Source organism: Cupressus sempervirens, chromosome 7, assembly GCF_028749045.1.
Source record: "Cupressus sempervirens isolate cs-2001-9-10 chromosome 7, ASM2874904v1, whole genome shotgun sequence".
NCBI lineage: Eukaryota > Viridiplantae > Streptophyta > Pinopsida > Cupressales > Cupressaceae > Cupressus > Cupressus sempervirens.
This window is the reverse complement of record NC_143124.1, coordinates 725,596,813-725,620,463: the sequence shown is the minus strand read 5'-3', so window position 1 is coordinate 725,620,463 and position 23,651 is coordinate 725,596,813. Positions and strand designations below refer to the sequence as shown.

Sequence of the window (23,651 nt, the reverse complement as noted above, 5' to 3'; positions counted from 1 at the left end):
TCTCTTCAAGCTGGAAATCTTGACGCCATTGAAAGATATGGTCTTGAGATTCAACAGGGTAGCAGTCTGAAAAAGCAAATACGAAAAAGCAGTCCGAAAAAGCGGAACTGAAAAAGCAGGCCAAAAAAGCAGTCCAAAAAAGCGGAACCGAAAAAGCAAGCCGAAAAAAGCGGTCCGAAAAAGCAATTTGAAAAAGCAAATTGGAAAAGCAATGCAGAAGGGGCAGCATTGAAGAAAATTATTATAGCCATCTACAACCAGGTTCCTTTATTAGTATTGTTTTTTTTAGGTGTTATAAGTTTCAGCTGCAACTGTGCATTATACCAGCATTATCATTTTGTAATCCATGTAAATGCCAAAAGTCTTGGCCATATTTCATGAGCATTGTATTAGAAATTTCGTTGCAAATTTTGAAGATAATAGTTGCTGGTGTCATTTAAGCAATTCAATATCACTATTTATCAGCTAGTTAGTTTGCATACCAACTATTTGTAAAAATGCCAGTTGGCTGTAGGTGTTCATTTCTCATGCTTAAATCTTATATATGCACTGAATATTGCCAAAATTAGTAGCACACTCATGTTAGGCCATTGTGTAGTCCATTTGGAGTCTTCTAGCACAAGATTCTCATTGATGCAAATTGAAAAAAGTCATTTAAAGCCAGCTGAAATACTATATCAGTCATACGTCCCTTGCATAAGAATTGTTTGATGAAATTCCTTGAACTTTCATCAGCATTTTTTGAGAGCAGATTTGAAGAGAGCCATTACAGAGTTATCAGAGCTATAAGTCCTGCCATCCTGTGGAGGTTTTATAGGGAATTTGGAACAGCCGGATAAAAGGGAAAGTGTTTGACAAAATGTCAAAACACTAAAATCAGAGCATTTATGTTTGAGCATGCGACAAGGGCCTTATAATTTCTGCAATACCGTAGCAAGAAAAAATAGGATTTCAAACTTGCAGAGCGAACAGTCTAGTTCATCCGTGCAGGTGGACATAGAATCCAGTCATACAGACACAGAGGAGGTATTCTTTGATCAAGACATCAATATGGGTGACCGAGATGACAGGAATACAGGATTAGGCAGAGGCGGGAATGCTAGTCCAAATCAGGGAGAGGTAAGATTCTTACAGTTATTAGACACCTTAGCACAAGGACAACGATTAGCAGAGCAGAGAGCACAGGAACAGAGTCAGAGATTGGAGCTTATGATGCAGATAATGGCTCATCAAATGGGGTTGAATGCTAATGTGGGTGGAGGAAATAATCAAAATAATAATAATCAGGATGGGACACATAATGGATGTGAACAAGTTGGGAACAATTTCAGTCATGCACCCCAGCAAACTAGGACAGCGAGTTCGAGGCCCATGGTTCCCACATTTCCTCCTAGAGCTCCAGAACAGCTCATACCAGAGCCCCAGATCACTGATATACAAAACCAGCTGAGGAGAGATTGGGAAACCGGAGGTCCAGATTTTACTGTTGCAATCACCTTTAGGGAGTATATGGATGTGCGGATGAAGCATATGCCACGTGGACATGACAAGAACCAAAGCTATGAGCTACGGAAGAAAGTAGGGAAACTTCAGTTACCATATTATGATGGCTTGGGGAAGTCTACAGCAAGAGCTTGGGTTCAAAAGCTTGACACATACTTTCAATTGAACCCTAGGCCTGAGAAAGAAGCTATTAAGTATGCAGCAATTCACCTGGATGGGTTAGCACACGAGTGGTGACATCATGGTATGGTCACTATGGGTCATGCACACATTACCTCATATGTGGAGTTTACGAAGAGACTGATTGAACACTTTGATAGGCCTAAGGATCATAGCTTCCCTATGACAAGCAAAAACTTGTATGAGGAGTTTAACAGACATGCTGATTCGATACAGGGAGAGATTAGCACATCGTCAAGTAATGGTTTATCTGCATCATCTTCACAGGCAAAAGGGGTTACAGATGTTGTGCAGGTTGAGCCAGTAGCATCAGAAGGTGATATCACAGGCACACCGAATTGTGTGATTGACACAGATAGTGATTCCAGTACAGTTGGACTGGATGAAGTTACAGCAGTTGAGGATACTGTCATGTTTGAGGATAGTACAGTTGATCAGAAAGTGAGCATTCAGGACTTTGCAGAAAATGAGTATCAAGCACAGTTAGATGCTTCTTCACATGAGATAGAGGCTAGTAGCTCTTTACTTGGTTTGGCAAGCCAATTGAAGACAAGGGACAAGAATATTGTCACGGCTTTATCTCATCATGATAGGATACATGGATTGCTTGAGAATCACATTTGGATGATTCAACTGCAGGAGAGACAGAAAGGAGTCACAACAAGTTCTTCTTATGACAACTTACAACAGATCAAGGAAGGCATGGAGGCAATGAAGATAAGTTACATACACCTACTTTCAAATCGCGATCATCTCCTTAATCTTGCAGGGATCTATTTAGATGCATTGAAGAAGAAGGAGGAGGAGGTTGACCGGCTTTCTCATGAGCTGGAGGATACTCGGAATTCCTTGGTGTGTATTCAGTTGGCTCTCCAGGATTCTGAGAGACATGTGGACAAGCTTTGTCTTGAGGTGAACTCAGTTCGGGAGTTAGTGCATATAGCAGTGACTCAGTTTTCTTTTATAGTCAGGTCACATGTTGATTTCTCAAAGATGATAGAGTTTACAGGAGAGTCCAAGGATCTGAGTATTACAGATGATAGCTATTCTGAGGTTACTCCTTTGGACAGTGTACCAAGGATAGAGTATAGGAGTTCGACCAGTCCGCACAATCATGTGTCTAGTCAGCTGAGAGTTGGCGAGTGAGACATTTCTATCACTTTCGAGCATTTCGATGCTGTTCGTCAGTTGTTAGCAGTTTATGGATGGGGTTCTCTTACTAGTGATGAGCAAGGAGGCAGTTATCTTTCCTTGACAGAGATCCACTCTTTATGGGAGGCTATCCAGATTCTGAGACAGAATTATATGCAGTTGGTAGCCGACAGAGATTATCTTATGGAGTGGGCCAGTACAGCATATGACGCATTATTGGTCAAGGAAGATGAGGTGAGTGAGCTTACTCAGCAACTCGAGGTGACTTCTGAGTTTCTTGAGAGTACACAGTTGGCTTTCAAGGAGTCACCGTTTCATTTAGCTAAGGTGACCATGGAGTTAGAACGACTTTAGTCTTTACCAAATTCTGTACAATCACGGACCGTGGTGTCTGGTGATCCGCGAATGTCCATGGTCGAGGTTGATAGAGGTAGTGGAGATGAGGATATATCTGTCCACAACACTAGTATTGGCATATTTGGTCCGTTTCCACTGGAGGCAGGTTCAACTGAGTTGGGTGCTACAGCTGAGCATTGTGATATGTTTGACTTGGAGGGCACAGAGACTAGTGATGTTGTTGTTGATTCTGCACTCTTGGCTATATCATCCTCTAACTTAGCTGATGATCAGTCACAGTTGGTTGTATCACGTCTGCAGGATGAGTCTTTTACTGGGATTGGTTCTTTTTACCGGCATTATACTATAGGATATGTTCATCGGTTTGCTTTTGATCCATGTGTTGAGGAGTTGATGGCAGACAGGTTTGGTCTGGGCTCTCGTTTTTGCTATCTACCGTGTAATGACTATTCACCATCAGCAGTGCATCGGTGTTATGGTTATGAGACAGTGGCCAGTGATCTGCAAAGTTGTGTTAATTACAGTAGGTGTGCAGTGTGTGGATTCTCTGTATTTGGTGTAGTTTCATGCAGGAGTATTCATCGTTGTTGCCGAATTGTATTGTACATTCCACATAGGCTAGTGGGATGTGTTGATGGTATTTACTATGTTGGCAATTTGGGTTATCTACTCTACTTGGGTTTTGATATTTCGAGAGCTTGTTTCTCATGGGTTCCTGACTTTGGAGTTTGGGTGAGTTGTATTCGCCAATTTGATTATGGATTCCTCTTGGTTAATTTTCAGAGCTTGTTGCAGGAACCTATGTTGACTGACAACAGTATAGTTCATGACTACATTTGGGATCCAAGTGGATTGATTGGGTTGTTGTTCGACCATTGCTTGGGGACAAGCAATTTTGGGAAGGGCGGACTGTAATGTCCCCTTTTTAGCATTTATAGCATGATGTTGTTGTTAGCCTATTTCCCCACGGTCCCGTAGGCTAACCAGGACATTAAAAGGACTTAGAGGCCATCTGGCCTAGATAGTTTCAGTTGCAGGTCTTTCTGAGGGGTTTTGAGGCAACTTTGGGCATACTTACTATTTATAGTAAGTCATCTTGGAAATGGGCGGACATCTAGTGGCAACGATATGTCGATGGTAATTGTTTAAAATTGACAAGAAGACTTGTTTAGCATTGATAAGATTTGTTATGCTTTGATAAAGCTATTTTATAAAGCTAAATTTAAATATTTAACTTTATTAATGCATAGACTATAGTTTGTGAGAAATATTTAAATTAAAAGAGTCCATTTTATTTTATAACACATTGGAGACATAAGTTACATAAAGGGAGTTATGTTTTATCCCACATTGAGAAAACGAAGGATGGAGCTCTTGTGAGAACACTATAAAAGGAAATATCAAAGAAATTGGGAAATTTTTTAGAGATTATGTCTCAATAGTTTGAAGGACGAAATCCCTTCAAGCTGGAAATCTTGAAGCCATTGAAAGATATGGTCTTGAGATTCAACAAGGTAGCAGTCTGAAAAAGCAGATACGAAAAAAGCAGTCAAAAAAAGTGGAAACGAAAAAGCAAGCCGAAAAAGCAGTCTGAAAAAGCAGAACTAAAAAAGTAGGTCAAAAAAAAGCAGTCCGAAAAAGTAGTTCGAAAAAGCAAATCGGAAAAGCAAAGCAGAAGGGACAGCATTGAAGAAAATTATTACAGCCATCTACAACCAGGTTCTTTTATTAGTATTTTTTTTTTAGGTGTTATAAGTTTCAGCTGTAAGTGTGCATTATACCAGCACTATTATTTTGTAATCCATGTAAATGCCAAAAGTCTTGGTCATATTTCATGAGCATTGTATTAGAAATTTTATTGCAAATTAAAAAGATAATAGTTGCTGGTGTCATTTAAGCAATTCAATATCACTATTTATCAGCTAGTTAGTTTGCATAACAACTGTTTGTAAAAATGTCAGTTGACTGTAGGTGTTCATTTCTCATGCTTAGATCTTATATATGCACTGAATATTGTCAAAATTAGTAGCACACTCATGTTAGGCCATTGTGTAGTCCATTTGGGGTCTTCTAGCACAAGATTCTCATTGATGCAAATTGAAAAATGTCATTTAAAGCCAGCTAAAATACTATATCAGTCATACGTCCCTTGCATGTGAATTGTTTGATGAAATTCCTTGAGCTTTCATCAGCATTTTTTGAGAGCAGATTTGAGGAGGGCCATTACACGGTCATTCATATCAGACTTTCAGTTAAGCGTCATTAGATCCTCATTCTATTACTCTATCAGAGATCCTATATTTTTACAAATTTCTGATAAGAAAGAAGATGAACATATAAACAAATATTAGACAATATAGAGCCTTTTTATTCAAGACAATGGCTGATCTTTAAAGTACACAACCCATATTGTATACATGTGTTGGATACAAGTCTGGGACATCAAATTTAGAATCTTCCGGCTCCAAATTCAACTCCAGAATTCTGCTTCAGGTCTGATATGAAGTTCCCAGCAGATGAAGATGGTGTATCAGCTCCAAAACCAAAAAGGAACCCCACGTGACACCTAGAGTTTGATGCCCATGTGCTCAAAATGGTATGGCAGGCTGGAATAATGCAATTCTGGGATAGTAATGACCTTTGAAAGGCCTGATCTGCTAGTGGCTGCCCCTGATCTGCTCAAATAAGGTGCTGATCACTGTTATCTCGTCCATCCAGTCAACAGATTACCCTCTTCCTGCAATAAAATGGCTGATAACCTGTCCGAAACTGAAGAATTATGTCCCTTCAATGGTTTCTTGCCCCCGTGGCCCACCAAACTATGAAGAGTTTCTGTCTTCCACAATTGATCCAAGAATTTCTTCTCCATGCAACTACTGCTCCAATTTTCTGATATAAAAATGAATCATAGAATTACCAAATGGCTGCCCCAAAGTACTTTTATTATTTAAAATCGTATTTCCATTTTAGAGTTGCACTCTTCTGTATTTTAATAATGCTTATTTAAAATATCTCTCCTTGAGGATATCATTTATCACTCATAAAACACTCACCTTTTAAAAAAACTTACAACTCCTAGGGATGTGTGCCAATAAAACTTTATTATATTATAAAATGATCTAATTGCATCACTTCATTTTTATTTGAATTACAACATTACGCAACTACTTGATTTGTAATAACCCAAACCAGTTATAACTTCATAACAAACACCAAATTCTTTTATAATTCAGTTGTTTGACATTTCGTCAAACACTATGCAAGCAAGCTTTGATACCACTGTAATGAACCCTGCTGACTCAAACAATCTGTGGCAAAGAAATGATTTCTTTTTTTGTTTTTGAGGTTTTGCAATTTATGATACAACAATATAGCAGCAAAATATAAGATATTACAATAATAATTTCAACTCAAATATTTGGATATTACATAGGGAATATACAGCTGAAAAATCCAGATTTTAATATCAAATTAAATACTAAGTATTTTCACAGAATACCAACAACCCATTTAGTAAAATAACCCCTATTGTCTAAATCAACGATACCCAGAAAAATTAGAAGTTACAATCCATGAACTTACAGGTAAGACATGCCTTGAAACCCTTTGAAATGAAGTCTAGCAGCAGCAAAAGAATTTTCCAACAAACAAATGCAACTGCAGTTATGTAAAACATTGCTCCCAAAGTGCAGATAGAAAATAACACCTAGCAGCAAATTAAATGGGTGCTCAACCAACTCCAAGTTAACCAGCACCCAACCGCTTCTCAACAACAGTGATAACAGTATGAGAAGACGCCAAATTCCAAATTCCCAACAGCACAGTATCTCCCAACCACAATGTATACAGCAATGGAGATAAGACCAATTCTCAAAAAACTAATTCACAATACCTCAGCTGTGACTTTCAATGAACTTCTCAAGGACAAACCCTTATACCTCAGCAAGGGCACAAAAAAATCAGACTTCAGAAACGTCACAAAGACAACAAAGCAAAATAAGATAATCAAATAATCGGATACTTTACTCATCAAATGTGCTCATATTTATAATCTTCAAATGACCCAAAGTTTCCCAAATGCAACTTCACTTAAGAACCTTCCTCAACACAATATTAAAATATAACAAAGTGTCATTTAATATAATTATTAATTACTTTTGGCTCCCAAAAATGACCTTTTCCACCATAACTTAATATTTTGACACTCGAGGCCACTTTTCTTATGCCCACGATTTAAAACTTTTCATCTCGGTTCCAACAAGCTATGATACTGAGATGACCAACATTAATCACCAACAAAAATAGCAACCTCAACGTACTTCGATGAATAATAATAATTCACCCCTCTTGCGAAAACAATTGAAGCAGCATCAGAATCGAAATCTAACAACACCAAAGTGATCCTGATGATGAAAGACAATGAATGAACCTAACAAGGTGACTTACTATTAATTGACGCTCCCTTCACAATTCTTGGACCTCAAACCGAAAGACCGAAATAAAAACTGAGAGCATCACCCAACTCCTCTAACTCAATTGAGCTCATTGGAACCACCAATTGGACTTACTATAAATAGTAAGTCCCTCGAATGGAGCCAAAACACACCATAGGCAGCTGAAAATCCTATAACCCCACAACTGAGACCCTCAAATCCCATAGTCAACTCACGAGGGTCGTGATGGTGAACTAACCAAGCCAACTGCAGGAACCTACTAAAAATGGAAACATTACATAACTATTTCAAATTTGTGTGGTTTCATTACCTAAACTCCAAATTGGAAACTAAGTGTTGCCACTAGTCCAAGGATGATTTCTAAATCTAGCAAGAAAACCGGCAATCCCCTCTTAAAAAATAGGAGTCCTCCCTGAAAAATAGGAATTATAACAAAAGTCTCTAGAATGATCCTTGAACTATCCTGATGCATCCCAATCAACTCCCAGTCAATCCCTAAAAAATAGCAGTCTCTCCTAAAAATATGATTGTCTCAAACTGTCTATAATGTCTTATAACGCCCCGAAATAGCTCCACAAACCGTTGGATGGGTCCTCTATCCACTTTGTTGGCCTATGGGAATCCTAATAGCTCTACTAACAATTGAGTCATTTAAAGGTGTTTCAATGAGTATTAATGTGGTTCATAAACGTATTCTCGTAATGCAGCATATACCGCAACCTTCAAACAGTGAAATTTGTATTATCTTCTTGTGCAAAATAAAAAATTTGAAACCTAAATGTGTCTTTGCAATGACCAATGACTCTTAAAATTGGAATGGGATATTGTCGCCTCTAAAATATACACGTATTTCCATCCGTAGTGTGAGGTATCCAACTATATACAAGATAGCATTCTAAGTTCAACAAGGACTATTTGAATGGATGTCATGGTATTTTTTGTTTATGCACTACACCTGCATATTTCCAACAAAGAATGGACCAAGTTCTCAAAAATTTGAAAGAATTTTAAGTTGTTTATAACTTTATATTGATGGCATTATTGTTTTTTTCATATAATGCAACTAACCATGATGAACATCTGAAGTAGCTGTATACAGAAATTAAGAAGAATGGGATTTGCTTATTGGCCAAGAAGATGGTGATCAGAAAATTGAAGTTTATTTTCTTGAATTAGATTTGGACAAGGGCAAGATGGAACTACAATCCTATGTTCTTAAAAAGAATTCAAGAATTTATAGATGTGTTGACAAATAAAAAGAAAATTCAGAGATTTCTTGGTTGTCTAAAGTATGTAACAACATTTACATAGAATTGGCCAAAGACAGAAAGTAAATTCAAGAACAACTTAAAGAATCATCTTCAGGATGGAAGCCTTGGACTGCCAAAGTTGTGCAACAATTTAAAGCCAAATGTCAAAGGCTTCTCTGCCTTCAAATTCCAACCCCGGGTAATCATTGGTTTTACTATTTATAAAGTAAAACCAGTGTTACAAGAATCAGCGAGTCCTGAGGCAAGCCAGGCAAAATGAGGCCAATGGCCTCTTGCCTCGAACTCAACCGAGTTGTGGCCGAGCCAGTGCTGACTAACCGAGTCCCGTCAAGCAGACTTGCCGACAGTAAGTGTCCGAAAAGGACCAAAACAATTATGTTTTTTTGGTATGTAAACATTCTAAAGCATAAGTTAGACCAAAAAAGGTCATTCTATCACTTGCAAACACAAAGAATAAAGAAAGAAGAGTTGAGGGAAGAGTATTAGGGTTTTGGGAAATAAATTAGCAAATCGAGTGGCTCTCATCTATCAGTTGTTGATAGTTTGTGCCACTTTGTAGCTTGCATAGAAAGGATTTAAAAGAAGCATTTGGAGGAGGCTTCTCAAACTTGGGTTATATTTCCATTTCTAGAGCAAATATGAAGAGGTAAGATACATTTTTTTCTTGTTATTTTGTAATTTTTTTAACATTCATGAATCTTTTTTTATTTGCACGTGTTTGGACTCTTTAGATTTGTTCCATTATATCGTGATGAAAAACTTGAAAAGTAAGAAGCCCTAGTGTTTTTAAATTGGATTTTGGGAGCTCAATGCAGCAGTTGAGGTGGTTGATTGGGTTTTTGATGAGAGTGCCTTTTGGAAACCCGCCAAGGATATTATTGTGGAGGTAATTTTCCTTTTAGTGCTCATTTCCATTTCATTTCACTAGTTTTGTTAAAGTTTTAGACATTTGTTTATGTTTATTGACATTCACATTGTTCATTTTTAAATTGTTATTGTTATCCTACGAATTGCTAATGGAGAGAAGCCCTCAATGGGTTACATTTATGAGGGCATGGATAGTACAAAAGAGGCCATTCGAGCTTTTTTATGTAAAGAATCAAGAAAAATATGCTCCCATATGGGATGTCACTGATAAGCGATGGTACAATCTACTTCATATGCCTATACATGCAACTGCCCACTTTCTTAATCCAGCATACCAATTCAGCCCAAGTTTTAAGGCTGATGAAGAGGTGTTGAGAGGCCTCTATGATGTTATAGAAAGAATGTCACCTAATGCAACTGTTGGAACAATTATAGTCCGTTAGAAAGAGATGTATAAGAAAGCACTAGGAGACCTATTTTCACAAGACTTATGCAAGAAAAATTGGATAAAACTGATGCCTGGTAAAAATATATGATTCCAAATTCTAAATTGATAAAGTCAAATTTATAGAATGATTTAAAATTTTCTTGTTTCTGATGTATGGTGGGCGATGTTTGGCAGTAAGGTGCTGAATCTAGAGAGGATTGCAGTTTGTATCTTGAGCCAGCCATCTAGTGCTTCAGGATGCGAACGCAATTGGAGTATGTCTGAGCACATACACTCAAAGAGGCGCAACAAGTTGACAAAAGAAAGTTGAGTGGTCTTGTTTTTGTTCACTACAACCTTCGCTTCCGCCACAAACAGATTTTGGGCACCAACATATCTCCCATTGTATTAGAGAAGGCTCATATGTAAGTAAAGTGGAACACAGAGGTTGATGATCCTATCTTCAGTGAGGAAGACTTGGAGTTGGTTGATCAGGTTGATCAAGAAGCAGAGACAATGGCGATGCCAATGGAGGAATCTAGAGCACGAGGAGTCCCAATACAGGACCTTGAGGCCAAGAGTGATGGATCTGACTTTGATGATGAGGATTATGAGGATGAGGATGATCATGTCACTAAGGTTCAACCTCAGACACAAAGAGAGAGGATGGCTCTAGAGGCTTCCATGACCTATTTTATGCTTACTAATAGGAAGACATAGGCTACTATGAGCCTTTCTTTTGATATATATTTTGAACATTTGATTCCATGTATTGCATATTCCATGGATATTAACATATTGTAGTCATTTGACAGTTACACTATATTTCAGAATTCTATTATGTTATTCAATTTAACTTTACGTGATTTCTTTCAAATATTCGAACTTATACTTACGTGATCTATGAAAAGTTTTATATGTGAGCAAAGTAGTTTCTATGTATCTCAATTATTGTGTATTTGATGTTAATTGGCTAAATGATAAATCCTTGAAAATCTTTGAATTTCATGGGTTTTTTAATTTGCCAAGTTTGGCAGCCGAGACCAAGTCCGAGCCCAATTACCAAGTTTGAGCACTGAGTAAAACATCAAACACGACATGGTATTTTGTTTTGGTCCAGGGATTCCCAGACAAAAGGAATTATATATGTGGATATAGATCTAGAACATTCACGGATACTTTCAAGAAGAATAGACACGTTTGTTGGGGCAAGGAATACCTAAAACAGATTTTTCTTAAAAAATATTTCAACTTCAAAAAATTTATTCGTATGAACAACAATAAGGTCTAATGTTAGGAGGAATACTTCCTAGTATTAATTCAATTGCATGGTCATCGTCGCTTACTAGAGGTAGATACTTGTGTTCATGAAAAAATTTCTAATGGAGATAAATCATCTCTTTGGGTTCTAGAGAATTTTTGAGTTTAATTGCCTTGTGCTTCTCAAAATTGTAGTTGTGCCACAGTGTCATCTAGTCCATTTGTGTTGAATACCATTAATAGGTCCCCGAAAATTGAAAGAAATTGTTCCCAATTGTTTACGCCTTTGCAGAACAAAATTTGTTGTTCCTGAAAGTTGAAACTAGCCTACACTAAAGCGTGGAGAATACATATTCCAGAGGCTCATCCCACTTAAAATAGAACTTAAATCACCAAACAACCTGTTGGTTTTATTAGTGACCATCTATTCTAAAAAGACAGCGACAAGTTTGTAAATAATCCACTAAAATGTCCTCCTAAGATGAGATAAATTCATTAATGTCCAACAAGAGACCACAAAGAGGGTCTAAGGGACTGCCAAGTACAGCAAAAGAAACCAGCCAACAGCAGGAGCACCAAATGGTGTCCGAGGAAAACCCAAACAAAGAACAACAGAAGGTGGGAACAGCAGTTAGCCCCCCTAAACATAACTAGCAATTGCTGCTTCAGATCTTCAGAAATAAAAATAAAAATAAACTGAAGGCTTCTAAACAGTCTTGAATATGGCACTCATATTCAAGAACATAAAACTCCCAAATAAATTTTGTAAACAGATCTAGAATTCAATCTTGTATCTTTCGGTAACTGTAACTGTACAATCAACATTGTTTGATCATCAGATAATTTGACAAGAAATTCAACATGTATGTCAACAAAAATTCTAGTTTTCATTCAATAGGATTTGTGACTCTTCTTTTACATTTAAGCTTAAGTTTTGAAAAAAAGTCATCTTTTGCAAGAGATACAAACAATGTATTAAGAACTTGAACAATTTAATACGAAGTCACATCAATTCTTTATAACATATACCTGTTTTCCATCACGGCCAGCAAGTGAGGAGTCATTCACACTGAAAGTCATGGATATTGTAGGAGGGTCCAGTTCTACTCTTGGCAATGCATTTGTGACCTGCAGACCACAAACATGTATTTCTCTAGCAAATAATTTGAAAAACCCTTTAAATGTTATCAAACTCCAGTGTCCAGCAAAAAGAAAAAGAAAAGAAAAATTGTCAGCTGCAACATTCCTAAAGCACTCAATGGATTAGAAGATGCCTAAGCAATTTAGCTCTGCAAAACATACCTTCAAGAATTAATAAAGGTATTTAAAAGGAGAAAACACAAAACCAATGTCTACCTTCAAATAACTTTAGTTTATATGAGCTGCACACTGTCAATATATATACACAGAGAGAGAGTTAGAGGGAGGGGGGGGGGAGAGAGAGTTAGAGAGAGAATTATACACACACATGGAGATTAGCTCTGCAAAACATACCTTAAAGAAATAATAATGGTATTTGAAAGTAGCAAACACAAAACCAATGTCTTCCTTTAAATAACTTTAGTTTATATGAGCTGCGCACTGTCAATATAGATACACAGAGAGAGAGAAAGATAGAGAATTATACACACACACGCACACAAAGTACATTGATGTCCACGAATGATAATAGGTCAACAGGGATGCAATGCAAAATGTTACAATAGTGAAGTAATAGGGCAAAACAGTCTTGGGGACTCCAGCAAACAGAATAAAGCAATGAAAAGAAAGATTGCAACATAGATAGACAAGTGAAGCCTAACCTAACATGGGAACCCTGAAACAAGTACATATAGATATACAAGGGGAGAACCCCAAAATGAGTGGGAAGCTGATGAAGACTAAGTCTCGCAATCAGGGCTGGAAGCAATCAGTTGTTTGTACCTTGGCACATATAGTGAGAGCCACCAACACTCCATCTATCACTATGGGAATACCAACACAAGATATGAATATGCTCATTAAGGAGGGGCTACGGTCAAGGGAGCCAGGCTGGGCAATCCTGGGTGAAGTCAGTTACCCCTAGAATATTTCATGTTATGATTTTATATTTTGTAAAAATACGATATGTTAGCACACCAACTTCAACTCCATTTTGTTAGCTACTGTCTCAAAATAGAAATTATAGTATTCCATGGTGTTGAATTTAGAGGATTGCTGCAAATGAAATAATACTTCCTGTGATTTCTTTATATGCCAAAAGCAGCAATCTCTCTTGTATTTATATTTGGGAAAGCATGTATGTATGTATGTATTTATATATTCTAGTCTCAAAGGATCTATCTGACAAAAGCTACTAAATATCAACACTCCCTCTTAGCTAGGGAGGATAAACACATGATAGATATTATACTATTGGTAATATTAGGAATGGCAAATTTTAAGGATATCGTTGATCAGAAGATTTCCACCATTTTGATATCATGAGTATTGGCCTCCTAAATATTAACACATGATATTCACCAAATACTCTAATTAATGGCCTACAAAATATCAACACATGATACTCACCAAGTACTCAAAAATAAGGTAATGGCCTCCTAAATATCACGTCACATGACATTAACCAAGTACCTATGATATATCTATACAAACAACTCATAGACCATCAACTAAATGACATCTAATACTTAGTTGTCAATTTACAAGATATAATCAATCCTGATTTGTTTCAACATTCATATAAAATGTATATCACGATTTAAGTTATCATAAGATCATCACCTTCCAATAGCTTCTACAAATATAAGTGATAATCGTTTGGAAGCCATCACTTCCTCATGATGTACATAGGGGGCAGGCCCATACACACATGACATCAAAAGTTTACATGAAGTTGCCACGGACATTGTCATGACATCCGACATGAACCATATCAAATAATAAGGTTTTTACCTCAAACTTATCTCTCATAGAGATGAATGTACTATGAGGGATTGCACTTGGAACTTCTTCTTCATGAAGAAACACTACCTTTTGACCTCCTTGTCAAGGTTATTTCTAATAAAGTGTCAAAACTCCCTGTGAATCCGATTTCAAATTTAGAGTTCCTCGTTCAAAGTTATCTGTAATGAAGTGTCACATGTCAAACTCCCTCAGGTTAACTGAACCATATCCTCCATTTGCTCCCTCTCTTTGTCCAAGGTTGCCTCTAATGAACTATCATGCTGCCTCTTGATATAGAAGTATACTCATAATCTCAATCATCAAAGATATTCACTTCAAGGGCCTCACTCTATCCAGCATGATAGATTAATGAATTCTAGATCAAAACTTCTTTGAAGCTACTGTCATAAGATTGATTTCTGCACAATATTTGGTAGCATGTGTAAAGTACCAATCTTCTTTTCCTAGAAGAACATCCTTAGAGACAAAGGAAAAGATCAAGGAAAATGGCTCTTTGTAATACGTATAGAAATACAAATAAGATAGAGACCAAAGTAATAGTCAACCACTTACCTTTCCATCAGCATCCTTGGTACAATTTGCTTCAAAGCATCAAATCATAAAATGCCTCCATATAAACATTTTTCAAACAATTTGTGAAGTAAACACTCTAAGATTGTTTTGAGAGATATCTTCCCTTTGAACCATCTCCCATCTAAGAATTGTTCAACTTGTAACTCTGATTGTGTCTCTTCTCTGATATCTTCCCTCTAAAGATGGTTTGATTTGAGAATGGAACATTACTTATTATTCCCCCCACAATGTGAAATTCCTACTCTTATATCTCTTGAATAGTTCTGCATCATATCAAATATGGAAAACATTTTTCTGTTCACCTTACACTAGTACTCTCTTCTACACTCCAGCTAAAAGATGCCTTCATATTATCAACTAAAGTTTCATACACCTTACTTGTGCTGTAAATTGTATATCATTCCTCAAGCTTAAGAGGTGATAAGTATAGATTTTGTGGCAGTATAAATATATCTGTTCAACCCTTGCAAATGATGCAAACTATGATAATGTTGACCCTCTTACAATCTGGAAAATATAATCTAGGATACGCTCCACAAAATTGGGAAGTAGTGACCCTCCAATTATGACCAAAATGAAAGCAATAATCCATCTAAAGTTCATGCCCCCGACAATACAACCATGCCAATTGTAGAGTCAACGCCATATAAAAAATGCTACGACAACCATGCCAACTGTAATGTCCACCTCATAGAATCTGTGGTGAAGAGTTCTAAACAAACTATCCTTAGTAATCTTCAAGGACTCAACCTTGAATACAAATTTCTTCTGCACAATATTATAAATAGGCCCCAAAGGATGGATAATATTTCATCCTTTGACTAGTCATACAAAGAACGAAAACTCTTAGGAACATGTCATTTGACTTTCTTCTCGAGGTCCCTCCAACACGATAGATTCGGTCTGAGATCTCCTAGCAATAATTGTTTTGTAATAGGGTACCAACTTTAGATTATGACACATTATTATTTTGACACTTAGAAAGTTTGAAAGCTCAATGTATGTAGTAGAGATCCTTCAAGTATAAAGCTCAATTTTAGAATAAAACATTCCATATATGATATATCCAGATCTATATATCTGTGATATTAGTGTAACTCATCTTTGCACTTCAACAAAATATTCTATGCTTCCCTTTCATCCGATGTTTGAGAGTATTTGAGGTTTCATTTATATTTCTGGACATATTTTCTCATCCTAATAATCGCACCTCCCTCAAAAAAATCTTTGATTAATGAATCACTTGTATTTTGTCTTTAAATTAATCTTTGGTTGAAATTGCTGACTAGTGATAATCTGATTATTTAAGTACATTTCATCGTTGCATTTAATAATCTCTTCAAGTATACACCGATGCGCATAGTCTTTCCTTATTTCATTATCGATAATCCATATCATACTCTCATAATTAATATCACACATGATATGTTTTCTGCATACAAGTTGCTGAACTTTATCCATTTTTTATAAGTAGGAGATGGTTTGATGCAATGCAATGCTGCTTGTTGTCGCTAAACTTCATCCATATTTGCGCAATGCTGGTCATTGTCAATGGTAATGGTTTGATGACTAGATTTATCTGAATCAGCAACAGATTTATCTGAGTCACTGACAGAATTATCTGAGTCGCCAATCTCTAACAGTTTGGATGGTCACCATAGTATCATTTAATCTTCCTTAAGCAGTTTTGCAACCCTATTTGCCACATAATCACCTTATATTATATATTTGAATGTCATCTCATATGGGTCGATTGCCCTCTGAATACATTGTTTCCTGTAGTGATGGTTGTATTGTCCTCTATGTCACAGTGGGTCAAAGCACAAGGCTCACCTCTATACTTTCTAATACGTTTCCTCCTATACTTCCATGGTGTCACTATGGCACATCATTTCTTACATCATTTGATTTTACATTGGTATTTCACCAGGCACCATGTCTGCATTTGGTATTCGCTGCCTGGTACTTCCAATTGTCTGCCCCTCTGAATGTAATCGCAGCCCCATAGAGTAGTCACACTGCCAAGTAGTAAATCTTCTCAGATATGCGTGATGTTTGGAAGGAATCGTGGCACCAGTACATATACGCTGCCTCAAAACCTCCTTCCTCAACCATGGCAATCACTAATGTCTAACAGATTTAAGGTACGGCTGCGATGAATCCCCAAGCCATCTAACTCCTTACAAAGTTGCACATAATTCTGAACCTGATGTCAATACACGAGTAGTGGTTGATCACATGTCAATACATGAGTAGTGGTTGATCAAAATCCATACACAAAAGTGCATCATCGCTGTCATAGCCTAGCTCCTCCGGAAGACTCCCATGCGGATGAAGTGGACTTCACAAAGAAGCCTCACCCACGGGCCTCCACCAAAGCCAAAGTCAAACCACAAATTTGTGATGATTTGTGCAAACCAACAGAGGATTTACTGCCTACATAGACTGTATCAACAATGAATGCTCCATCTCTTTTGAGGTAACTCGTTGATAGACATTTTCATTCCCTTTTGAGGTAATGTTCATCATCAAATAGTTATCCTTTCCTATAATAATCAAAATAGATTATTTCATTGTTTTCCTAATCAAATATAATATTTCAAGAACTGGTGAGAATAGACCGTCAACCATATTATGACTAATTCAATACCAAGGTTTAAATCCATGCACATGGAAATAAGGAAACTCATCACTGAAACATTATAATACTGCAGATACCATCTTCAGAAACAAATATTTGTAGACACATAGCTAGGAATATATCCATCTGATATGGTTGCTTCCATTTTTTCTTATTGGAATTGTGCAGTCCCTCCCCAAATATTTACCAAATGTACATTTCAGATCATGTCTTTAGGGGAATCCACGAAGAGAGGGAATTGAATTCTCCTTTGAATCTCGTATACACAATATGTAGTAATCTCGATTCATAAAACTGTATCTGTAGAGGTTATCGACTGCTACTCTAGACAGAGGAGCAAGATCATAGCTTCAGAGGTTTCTCATATCAAATTATTTCCTTTATTACTAACAGACTTGGGAGTCGCCTGCTCTGATACCCTGTTGAATTTAGAGGATTTTGCAAAGAGAGAGACATGTCCCTTCACAGGACATGTCTATTTATTATGGTAAAATTTATATATATATATATATATATATATATATATATATATCTTCAATATTTTAGTCTCATAGAATTTATCCGACAGAAGCTACAAAATATCATATAAGATTCCATGATTTCTAAAATATATTTATGAATATAAGTCTCAGTTTTAACAGATGAGGATCCTAAGCCTCGTTGCAAATTCTGAATACAAATCTTTTAATTTCATTTATATTTCTTACTGTCTATTACAGAAAGTAATTCATATACGTTATACTGAATACCAACCTCTGAACGTTATTGAATTTAATCATATACTGATCTATCCAAGACTCTGGGATTAAATATTACAAGTTAGAACAACACCTGATATGGATATTACGACAACTGATATGCCCTTGTTTGCTTTACAATCGAACATTCTTTATCTTTAGTTGCAACTGTCCCTCTTTGCACACGACAGTCTTCTCTGCCATTAATGAAGTTCTTCAATACTCGATACTGTTTCCTCGGTGACTCAATATCTTTGTCTTTAACTATATGTATGTCAATGGTGCTTACTGAACATTCAGGCTTTAATGAGGAAGCCGCCAAGTATGAATGAACAATAACTATTTGATTCTTCCCAGATACGATGGTCGCCAGTCAGGGTATTACATCCTTCTTGTATTTTAATAAGTCACGATGGGTTATTTATGCAGAACTATATCTGTCTTTTGCCCGACTTTCAAATCCGCTTCACGTCTTCAAGATTCCGTCTTATTGCATGGGGAATTATTCCCGTCAAAGACAATTGTAAGAGCCGCCTAATACTGACAAATAAGTTACACACTAATTTCGTCGCCTTGTATACTTCTCACTCCGAAGACAAATAATTCCACCTACCAGACCTTGCGAAAACTGATGTGGGAAAAGATAACTGTGTTTGACCAATCTTCCACTAGGTCAGAAAAATCTCTGATGAAAGGAATACCGGTTTGCCACCTTTGGCTTTCAACTCTCTTTTCAAACTAAAACCAAATCTCCAAAATCATGTCTCCACCTTCTTTGCAATGCCTTTATAAGGGAAGAAATTCCTGTAATACAACTTCCTTCAAATAACTCTTATAGTTAATGATTTAATATTAGTTTTTGATTTATTAGCCAATATTAAATAATAATAATTAATAAAATTAGTTTATAAAATATTTAATTAATATTAGATAATTATCATTATTTATTCCACTTCCTAATTTAGCGACATTACAAATCATCCCGTCCTATGATTGCTTGTCCTCAAGCAATCAAATTTCTGAATCAATTGTCTTCTGTACCAAGATACCTGGTATGCAGTTCATTGTAGACTATTCTATTAATCATGCAAACCCCGGGATCCCAAATCTGAACATCATCTTCAGCATCAATCATCCAGTGAATAGGAGAATCATCATTCATCAATGAGTATTTCTTCAATTGTCCATACCTTGTAATTATTTGTGTAATCAGTTGTCCTCAGTAAATCCAAGTATGATGAAGTTGATTGTTTTAAGTCATCCTTATAGATCATCTTATCCTTCTGAGAAGGAAATCTGGAAAACTCATGGGAGTCTAGTACCTGCAGTACCACATCTACCAAAATCACCAACACTGTCTGAGATGCAAACTGTACCTGTAATTCTGATTGTTCAATTTTTGACCTACTATGATGATCACAAATCTCAATCTGAGCACTCATCTCTTGCTCTTCACAAACTACCTGGGATTCAATAACACATTCCTCATGAGAGAGATTGTTCTCTTCAATGCCATCCTTTTGCTGCACTTCTTCCTTCAGGAGACACTTAAGCTTCTGCTCACATTGACTGAATGCGTTGCAAACGAAAGTACATGCAGATGAAGAAATTGCACATTCCTGTTCCAACACAGCCCAAAGCATAGATAAAATAGATTGGGGAATTGTTTCACTTTCCTGGACAGTTAGAACCATAATATCCTGCATAGCTGTAACGATCTCTTTTCCGTGTGTCCTTTCGATTGTTACTAGGAAATAATGAAACATATCATAAATCAAATTTTGCAAACCCAAATCCAACCGTAGATTACTTACTCTAACTTCTGCAAATATTTTCGGTAAAGCAAATCTTCTTGAAGCATGAACAGTACTGACATCATCAAGTCCCTGAAAACTTTCAACCATCAAACCCAATACCTTCTCCATGGTATCATCATCATAGGGAACGTGTGGTGTAGAGATTCTCAAAACTTCACAGAGGCTTGAAGTAACCATTAATCTAATTCCTGTATCTGAATGTGTTAACAACCAGTCTTGCTTCAAAGATATTTTCACAGGGATGAGAAAAATATGTAAAGAGTGTAAGGTGATTGTTCTACAAAACATAAACAGCCATCAAGCACATTTAAAATAAGCCTCAGTTTTAACAAATAAGGATCCTAAGCCTCGTTGCAAATTCTGAATACAAATCTTATAATTTCATTTATATTTCTTACTGTCTATTACAGAAAGTAATTCATATACGTTATACTGAATACCAAACTCTAAATGTTATTGAATTTAATTACATACTGATCTATCCAAGACTCTGAGATTAAACATTACAAGTTAGAACAACACCTAATATAGATATCAGAATCTGGAAGTTACAACTACTGATATGGCCCTGTTTGCTTTACAATCAAACATTCTTTGTCTTTAGTTGCAACTGTCCCTCTTTACACACAACAGTCTTCTCTGCCAAGATTAATGGAGTTCTTCGATACTTGATACTGTTTCATCGGTGACTCAATATCTTTGTCTTTAACTATATGTATGTCAATGGCGCTTACTGAATGTTCAGGCTTTAATGAGGAAGCCACCAAGTATGAATGAACAATACCCAGATACGATGGTCACCAGTCAGGGTATTACATCCTTCTTGAATTTTAATAAGTCAGGATGGGTTATTCATGCAGAACTATATCTTTGTCTTTTGCCCGACTTTCAAATCCGCTTCACATCTTCAAGATTCTGTCTTATTGCAAGGGAAATTATTCCTATCAAGACAATTGGAAGAGCCGCCTAATACTGACAAATAAGTTACACACTACTTTCGTCACCTTGTATACTTCTCACTCTGAAGACAAATAATTCCGCCTATCAGACCTTGCGAAAACTGATGGGGGGAAAGAAAACTGTGTTTGAGTAATCTTCCACTAGGTCAGAAAAATCTCTCACAAAAGGAATACTGCTTTGCCACCTCTGGCTTTCAACTCTCTTTTCAAACTAAAGCCAAATCTCCAAAATCATGCCTCCACCTTCTTGGCAATGCCTTTATAAGGGATGAAATTCCTGTAATACAACTTCCTCCAAACAACTCTTATAATTAATGATTTAATATTAGTTTTTGATTTATTAACCAATATTAAAATAATAATTAATAATATTAGTTTATAAAATATTTAACTAATATTAGATAATTATCATTATTTATTCCATCTCTTAATTTAGGGACATTACATATCAACACAAGGCTCATCACATCTTTACTCCAAATTCTACTTTTGACATTTCATAATAACTATCAGCAAGTATAACATTTTGACAACAGAATGCTGAAAAATGTTGTATCTGCTACCAATTTCTCTCCTTGTACTGCTCCCAAATTTTCCATTGCTACACATCCTAGATTTTTTAGCACATTGCTTCTTAGTTTGAACAGTTGTGTTATTTCCCAGCTCATAAACCAATACTGATAGTAAATTTTATTCCTCCCATTCTTGTCAAAATTCAGAAGATTTATTCATGAAAAGGTAGTTTGTTATTCAATTTCCAGAGATATAAGAAGCAAAACAAAGTGTGTTTAAACTTTAAAGAAAAACAACAACAATCACTAAACAAAACTGTGCATTGGAAGCATTGCCCTCTTTGGAATTGACCATACTTGACCTCAACCTCAACTATAGCCTCCAAGAAAAGGAATTGTTTTACTACACTTTGTCCAAATTTAGACCATGAACATTCTCTCATAAAAATCAAAATTCTCATGGCTGTCTTCATGCTGGATGATCACGATCTGAAAGAAGATGTAGATAGTTTGATTTCATTGTTTTTATACCTTCCTTTATCACAAGCAAATGGGAGAACTCCTCTTCAAGACCCTTTTGTCTTCTTTCTAATTGATCCTTCCAATAATGTTTTTCAACCATCTCATATATGTTATCAAAATGTGATAAAGCTGTCAAAATCTTATTCTCGGTTTTGCTTTCATTTGACTTTCCAAATAAGATGGCCTAGTAGGTGTATGAGATAAGTCAAATGCGTATGAAGTGGGAGAAAGTTCGTCACAATATATATATATATATATATATATATATATATATATATATATATATATATATATATATATATATCATCTTTATACTCAGCTGTGACAAAGGATTATGGGCAGCATCATATTCAAAAATAAATTTATCACAAGAAGAATCAATACCATATGTAGAGACCCATAGGTCTGAATCAATGTCAGGATCATCCCCCACAAAAGGTGTTGAGTCTTCATTCTTGTCTCATTGGACAATCTTCTTTGTAAATGGCTGCAATAGAATTCTGATTTTCAGCCTGATATAAGGAGTAACGTGTCATACTTAGTTGGAGACATAGCTCATCTATCTCCTTCTCCTTTATCTTCAGCATGTCTGATAACTATATCCTTATCTTTGAGCAACTTCAAGTAGTCTGATTTCATTCTTTCAAATGCCCTCTTATGGTTATGGAGGTATGCATTATTGATTTCATCATTATTCCTTTCTCCTCTTTAACAATATTAACTTCCCATATGGTTTCTTCAATGTTTTATGGGTATTATCAAAGTGCACTAAGGCTGCTATGATCATATCATTTGATACTTTCAGCTTATCCTCCAAATTATACGTTCTAAAATCATCATCTAGAAATGGGATTTCTGATTAGTCCTACAAATCGGACCCTATATTAACAATATCATTTTCAACTGTGCCTTTTTCATGATTTACCTCTATCTCTGAATGTATTGCTTCCTCAACTATGACATTATAATTTCACATAGTTCATCCTCATGGAAAGACTCACTTTCAGCCTTGTGATCAGTGTAATGCTTGTCAATAATAACTTCCAACTCACCAAATAGGATGCTAGAATAATCCGTAGTGTTAACCATGGTGGGTTCCCTCTCATGGCCTTCGTTAGGTTGAAGTCGAACTAATGAGTCCTCAACTTCCTCAACGCTGATTTGCACTTCTTGAGCTGACTCTTTCTGCTTGTTAGTCCCACAATTGTGACCAAGTGACCAAAAACGTTTGCAAGTGAAACAAAGTTGTTCTTTCCTGATTTGATTTCTGATCAAATATGAAGAGCCTATATCTTGTATGTCTGCTGATCTCAGCTCATGCTCAGACATAAATTCCTTGAACATGTCAAATTTATGTTCAATTATTTCCTCAATGAGCCGGTAAGCCATAGGTGAGATTTTAGCCTCCTTCCTCCATATAGCCATCAAGTTTGATTTTAATTGCTTACATCATCGTGCTCATCTAGCATTAAA

At 36.3% G+C, this 23,651-nt stretch overlaps 1 protein-coding gene across 1 annotated transcript in view; it reads right to left on the bottom strand.

Annotated features, from left to right (window-relative positions):
• Positions 1 to 23,651, bottom strand: part of EMB2785 (elongation factor family protein) — a 212,989-nt gene that overhangs the window by 114,053 nt on the left and 75,285 nt on the right. The window contains exon 8 of the mRNA XM_089792717.1: positions 12,501 to 12,599. Within this exon, the coding sequence (XP_089648843.1) occupies positions 12,501 to 12,599 (99 nt within the window). The remainder of the gene's footprint in view (positions 1 to 12,500; positions 12,600 to 23,651) is intronic.